A 7,494-nucleotide genomic window follows, 5' to 3' on the forward strand; every position below is an offset into this window, starting at 1 on the left:
AACTTTTGGTGTTTTCCTTTCTTTTTTTGAAAAATATTTTTCAAGCTACAGTCAGGCGAGCTACTTTTCTTTAACCTAAGAATTTTTGCATTCCATTGCTTCTATCTGTGTAAGTTGGAATGGTGCCTCTTTAAACAAGTTTAGAGCTTTGTTACTTAAATTGTTTCACAAGAATCTTAATTTCCAAGAAGCATTGCTCATTTTAATTTTAGCCAGCTAAATGAATTTCTCTGTAGCATCACGAGCGTATACCAATTTTAACACTGTTCACTTCTAAATAAATTCGCTGGTGGTTTCAGGTGTAGTTCATAAGATGAACTCTTTGTCAAGGCGGCCTCAGGAGGAAAACTACAAGTCCCAGCAAGCCCCGCGCGCACTAGCCCAGGACGGCAGGCGGCGCCCCAGAGTCCTTCGCGTGTAGGTGGCCCCCTGGACTCCGGAACCGGTGTGCTAGGCCCTGTGCACCCTGCCCGGAAGGCTATGGCAGTGGCTAGTGTGGCCGCGGCGCTCCTGGCCGCACTGGGCGGGGCGTTGTGGCTGGCAGCCCGGCGGTTCTCTGGGTCAAGTGGCCAGCGGCGGCAGGGAGGCGGAGACCCGGGCCTCATGCACGGGAAGACAGTGCTGATCACCGGAGCAAACAGTGGCCTGGGCCGCGCCACGGCCGGGGAGCTGCTACGCCTGGGGGCGCGGGTCATCATGGGATGTCGGGACCGCGCCCGAGCAGAGGAGGCAGCGGGTCAGCTCAGGCAGGAGCTTGGTCAGGCTGGGGGTCTCGGGCCCGATGCCACCGATGGCCAGCTGGTCGTTAAGGAGCTGGATCTCGCCTCGCTGCGCTCCGTGCGAGCCTTCTGCCAAGAACTGCTACAGGTGTGGGTCTAATGGAGCCCAGTCACCTAACGGGATGGGCCTCTGAGGCCTGGGGTGACCTTGAGAGTGGCCATGACTTAGGAATGACACCTGCCTTTCTGGGACCCTGCTAGGAGGAGGGGCAGGGCTGAGAAGGATTTCCTGGGAGGTCCTCAGAAATGAATAAATAAGCCAGTGTCTGGACATTTCGTTTTGTTAGGCGAGGACAGTCTACAAGTCACCCCCTGTCAAAAGTGAAATGTGTGCCAAATCTTATGGTGTCACTAAAGATCTTAGAGCACCGCAGGAGAAAAGCTAGCCAAGAGCTTTGATTAGGCCTTTTGTAAAAACGTTTCTTTCTGTTTTTCTTTCTCATTTCCATTTCTTGGTTTTGTTTATTTTTTGTTTTGTCCTGCTGAAGAAGGAGGGGGTGTCACTTGCTGACTGACACCCTGCATTTTCCCTAACCAGACTCTACTGTAATTTCCAAAGAAAATGGAAGTTGGAATTCCACTAATTGACTGAAAAGGGGCAGGAATAAAAATAATTAAATGTTTAGCTTTATGGAAGGTTTGATGTATGCTAAGGGGATGTGCTAAGGACATTTTTTAAATATCTTTGGCTATTGTTAGATCTTGAATCAACGCATGTAAAACAACCATTACAATCTCTACTTCATAATAGGGAACTGAGGCATAGGAAGCTTAAGTAACTTGATATGTCTGTCCCAGACTCCTTGCTTTAATCTCCTGGTGCTTGAAGGCTGAGGAGTGTGGTTTCTTTGTGTATGGTAAATATTCTACCGAAGTAGAAAGGCTGTGGCCAAGGTGACTTGCTAGAGGTAGATCTAAAGGCAGTCAGATACAAGAGGGCGCTTGTCTCTTTTGGAATCTCTTGAATTGAAAGCAGAGGTCCTAAACGTCTTTTTTCTCCTTTTCCATGGCGTACTTAGACCAAAAGAAATATCTGTAAGTTCATTTGCTAACATTTAGATATTTAATTCTTACAATTTTTATTAATGGAACTGTGTTCATGTTGGACACAGCCACCTTCATTCTTGTTCAACATAGACTTTTTAGCCTTTCACTTGCGTTCAAGACAGTAGCTGTTAACAACTACTGAAAGCACAGCTGTACAAAGAAACCCTTTCATCAGAAGAGAGACCATATTGAACCCCTTGGAGCGAATTGTTTTTGAGATAATGAGTAGAGTATCACTCTTTCCCTCAAAGTTTAAGCCATTACACATCATACTCCTGTTGTGTTCTGGGGCATCGTGTTGCTTACTGAGAGCCAGCCAGATAGAGAAGTTGGTATTTTGTTTTGTTGTTAGCATTTTATTTGCATGTAACAGATGAAGTACCAATACCTGTCTCCGGGAGATTTTGAAAGCATAGGAAACAAGTCATCCTGCCTCGCTGATATGTCAGTAAGGTCGTGCATGCTCATTCCTGACACCTTTGTTGCTTTGGTGTCTTGAGTTCGAACCAATAAAAAAGTCAGAATACAAAGAGGTACCTAAATAGTGCTGTCCTAAGAATTTACATTCTTGCTTGGCTCTGAAGTTTCAGTGTTTATAATTAGAAGAAAGAAGAAATAGAAGTTTTGACATTCTACTATTTGGTATTCATGGAATTTATGGTATTTATCTCCTAGAATTTAAAAAATAGAAAATGATAAAGTCTTAAACCCAGCAAAGAATGATAGCTCACAAATGATTAATTCTGGAAACTTTCCCAGAGGATTAGTGAAGACGAACACTCCTTTCTTGCCATATCTGTGAACTTAGACCTTTTTGAAGTTGACTGTTGGAAAAACGTGAAGTCTTTTCGACAGGCCAGAATGAGAAACAGTTAACACGACAGGTAGCCTCTGATAACAGTTGTGAAATTTAACACATTTTTCTTTTACTTACACTTGGAAAAAAACATTAAGAGTTGAAATGAAATTTGACCTGAAATTGATTTAATGATGGGTCATCACCATGGTCTTACACCTGGAATATGTTGTACATTTGTTTTCCTCTATCATCAGAAGAGATAGAGGTGCCAGGAAAGAGCCAAAGAAAAACAAATTCTACAAGGAATGAGAAGGTTCTCTGTGAGAACAGTACAATGTAGGACTTTAATTTTAGAAAATGTGGAGGTATATGATAAAAGTACCAAGCTGACTATATAGGTTCTGTAATTTGGGAACCTCTTGATCCTTAAGGAAGGACCGTTCTAGAATCACAGTGAAGGTTAATGCTCTCTTACTTCCCGTACTATTGTGACACTTGTGTAACAGTCCCTGTTGTTGTCAGTAATATATATTTTAATTAACCACTCAATGATTTTATTAACTTTCCTGTCTTGATTTAGTCACAGTTCTCTCTAGCCCTAAGTTTGCATCCATGACTTTCTCTTTGTACCAGTTTTTTTTTTTTCTTTTTTTTTTTTTTCGGAGCTGGGGACCGAACCCAGGGCCTTGCGCTTGCTAGGCAAGTGTTCTACCACTGAGCTAAATCCCCAACCCCTCTCTTTGTACCAGTTTTAAGGAAGTGCACTCTTAACAGAATTACAGAGTAAAGCATCTTAATTTACTACTGATGGTGTTACCAGTAAGATAGGAGTCACAATACCACCTTCTGCTGGATATGGTTGCCCTGCTTACCCTCCAAGCTCTGTTTTAAACATTCCAATTAGAAGACCAGACTAGGTTACTAATTATGAGAATGGGCTTTGGAGTCTAAGCACCTTCAGGCTGGGTCTGACATGCCTCTTAGGAGCTTGTTGACGCTTAGCAAGTCACCTGGGTTTACCTTGAACTTAGAATATTATTGGAAGTAGATAAGGTTATTTGAGAAAGGGACCACGTAGGCCCTATTAATCATGCAGCATCACTTGAAAAGTATATTTTTCATATTTTGCAAGTTTTTTAGAGTTTATCATAGGGACATATAAGTTTGATATGATAATACCAAATTTAACATGATAACACCAAAATTGATGTTTTTCTAATTCACCTGAAATTAAGGGAGACATGGAATCCTAGGATTCTCTCATCCTCAAATTTGTTCAATTTGTTTTTTAAGAAAGACCTTGATAATTAACATAATCAACATCTGAATGAAATGTGAAACTATATATACTTATAATTACAAAGTTGAAAAATCATGACAATGCTACAAATAGTTCCCAGATATACCAACTAAAACTTGAAATTAGTGTTAGTCTCAACTTCTTGTTCTTAGTAAAACATAGATGAAAGAAACATATGGAAAATGTGTTCATAATTCTGCATTCTCTTCCTGGTTTCAAAGGAGGAGCCCAGGCTAGATGTCCTGATCAATAATGCGGGGGTTTTCCAGTGCCCATATACGAAGACTGAAGATGGATTTGAGATGCAGTTTGGAGTGAACCACCTGGGCCACTTCCTTCTCACCAATCTTCTCCTTGGGCTCCTCAAAAGTTCAGCTCCCAGCAGGATTGTAGTCGTTTCCTCTAAACTTTATAAATATGGAGACATCAACTTTGAAGACTTGAACAGTGAACAAAGCTATAATAAAAGCTTCTGTTATAGTCGAAGCAAGCTGGCTAACATTCTTTTCACAAGGGAACTAGCCCATCGCTTAGAAGGAACAAATGTGACTGTCAACGTGCTGCATCCTGGTATTGTGCGAACAAACCTGGGGAGGCATATACACATCCCATTGCTGGCAAGACCACTTTTCAATTTGGTATCCTGGGCTTTTTTCAAAACTCCATTAGAAGGTGCCCAGACCTCCATCTACTTAGCCTCTTCACCCGATGTGGAAGGTGTATCGGGAAGGTACTTCGGTGATTGTAAGGAGGAAGAACTCTTACCCAAAGCTATGGATGAGTCAGTGGCAAGAAAACTGTGGGATATCAGTGAAGTGATGGTTGGCATTCTAAAATAGGAGTAAAGATAACAGGACTATTTATAAGATGATCCATTACACCCTTGGACAGGAATGGTATGTTGTGAGCATGTGCTACTTGAAAACAGCCTTGCAGCAATCCTGAGAGATGCATGTGGGCATTTGAAGGACACTGCTATTATTTGGGGCTAATACAAAGTTCAGCAAAGATGTTATAAATGTGGATCATAACTAAAATGTAACAATTCTGTTTTATTAAATATAATTGGGCAATTATAACTTAAATATACTGGTAATTTAAAAGATATCTTAAGAGGGTTTTCCAAAATTTTGATTTTCATGGCAAAAATGTTCAGAATTTTTACTACAATGTTTGTTTTGTGGAAATGCCTAATGTATGCACATAAATCATCACTTGGAATAAATGTATGATGTAGGTTTTTCAGTGTGCATTTCTTTAAAAGCAGCTGAATGTAGTCCTTTAATTTTTCCTCATTAGCCTTTCTTGGTTTTGCTGTGCGGGGTTCTTCTGTCATATCTTGCACACTGTTCTGTTTCTAAACCTGCAGTCTATGACCTGGTGTCCTTACACACTTCCAATCCTATGATGGTTTTCCAGTTTCCATTTTGTTTTGTTTTTTTGTTTTCCTTTTCCAGCTGTAGAATTCTTTATTCAGAGCACTCAACGTAAGGTTGAGTATGTAAATATAGCAGTGATGTCAGACTGGATTACCCAAAAGGGACATTATAGAATGTCGTAGTTGATAAATCATTCTTATTTAAACTTTAAGCTCCTTAATTCACACTGGAGATACTTCGTGAACTGTCCATATGCCTCGTATTCAGTGCTGTTGGGTGGAAAGAATTCTGTCACCACAGGCCCAATATAGTGGACTAGATGTAGAAACAAACTATGAAATTTATATTCTTATAACTCTTTAAACTCAAATTTTACTCTTTAGATTCAAATTTATACCCTTTAAACAGTAAATGTCTGGTGACTACCGCTGTCCATATACAGTGCCCAGCTCTGCATGTAGAAGAGCAGCCCATACCCTTGACTTTAGATCATTATCTCGTTATGTGTTCCTTAAGTCTGCAGTAGCCTTTTCAAGGACACAACTGATCTGTGCCCAACAAGTGTACCTGGAGACAGAATCAATTCTTTCTTCTTCGTTTCCTTTGATTTTGTACCTTGCTAAAGTGAACTAATTATTCACTTCGGGTTCAGTTAGACAATTTAAAATAATTTTTCAGAGAAAAAAAGTTTTTCTCCTTTAAGAATCAGCATGTAGGGCTGGAGAGATGGCTCAGTGGTTAAGAGCACTAACTGCTCTTCCAGAGGTCCTGAGTTCAATTCCTAGCAACCACATGGTGGTTCACAACCATCTGTAATGGGATCTGATGCCCACTTCTGGTGCGTCTGAATACAGCTACAGTGTACTCACATACATGAAATAAATGAATAAATCTTAAAGAAAAAAGAATCCAGGGGTTGGGGATTTAGCTCAGTGGTAGAGTGCTTGTTTAGCAAGTGCAAGGCCCTGGGTTCGGTCCTCAGCTCCAAAAAAAAAAAAAAAAAGGGATCCGAGTGTAGCTGACAGGGAGTGGTAAAGAAGTACAACAAAGAATGAGGAGGTGTTAGTCAAAAATAACTGAGCCAAATGGATATACTGTTGGCATCTGCAGAGTAACACCAGAAGTATCAGCTTAATAACTTCCATTATTTTTCTGTCTTGACACCTCAAAATATTGAAAAAAAGCAATGAAAATACCAAGTGAGAGACAGCTCCATTTAGCGTAATGGCCATTGGGGCAGACCTAACTCTTTGTTATTTTAAAGACCATGTCATACCTGCTTATTAATATTGGTTCTTCAGACTGGCAAGGTCTTGGCAGATCATGCAAAGGTGTGTTTTCCTTTAGAGCACTGTGCTATGAATACAACAAATGGGTGTATTCACCACAGGTGTTTCTACGGGAGTACAAACAGAGGTACATCGTGTTCTTTGAAAAGTATTTTAGAAGGTTATCCTACAAAAAGACTGCTGAATTTGGAAATATGGACAGGAAGTACACAAGAATGCAACTTGGAATGGAAGCTAATAAATCTGTCCTACACCTTGACTTCATTAAAAAGGAGCTCCTTTTTCATTTAATACCATCTTTTTCTGGCCGTGTTAGGATATCTGATGCTTTTCAGGGATTTGGACCCTTTGAGCCTTTCAGAGTTCTTGTTGGTGGCACCACAATAAAATAGGATATATTAATTTACTGTGATGGGGAAAAATACTTATCTGCAAACACCAACTATTATGGTAAAATGAGCTGTCATTTGGAAGGTGTCTTTCTCACCACTGTGGCTAATGGAATCAAGGACCCACAGCACCAGCCTACTAGGTACAGTTGGGCGATTATTCCAGCTCTGAGAGAAAGCTCACTTCCGATCATTCTACCTACAAAAGGAATGAGGGAAACAGTTCTGTTATCTTGATCTTTTTACACTTGGCAACTACTGGTAGAGCAATCCTGAGCCAGGTAATGAAATAAATGAGGTAAACCCCACTTTTCCATCCCAATTCTTGAATATGTTTTTGTTGTTGTTTTTTGTTTGTTTTTAACTGACCCACTTAAGCAGTTTGGTCCTAGAAGCAATACAATCACTGGTCTGCAGTTTCAACATCTCCCACATTACTTAATCTAGAGGGGTTCTTAATTACCATCTAACTGGGAAAGTAATTCCATTTCTTAACCTAACACTACATTGGG

At 40.4% G+C, this 7,494-nt stretch overlaps 1 protein-coding gene across 1 annotated transcript; it reads left to right on the plus strand.

The window, feature by feature from the left end:
• Positions 1-26: 26 nt before the first annotated feature.
• Rdh14 (retinol dehydrogenase 14) lies at positions 27-5,170 on the plus strand. Its single transcript, NM_001109276.1, has 2 exons — positions 27-867; positions 4,147-5,170. Exons 1-2 carry the CDS (start codon positions 481-483, stop codon positions 4,762-4,764), a joined length of 1,005 nt encoding a protein of 334 aa, NP_001102746.1. The 5' UTR covers positions 27-480; the 3' UTR covers positions 4,765-5,170.
• The last annotated feature ends 2,324 nt before the right edge of the window (positions 5,171-7,494 follow it).

This window comes from Rattus norvegicus, chromosome 6 (assembly GCF_036323735.1).
Source record: "Rattus norvegicus strain BN/NHsdMcwi chromosome 6, GRCr8, whole genome shotgun sequence".
In the NCBI taxonomy this organism is placed as follows: domain Eukaryota; kingdom Metazoa; phylum Chordata; class Mammalia; order Rodentia; family Muridae; genus Rattus; species Rattus norvegicus.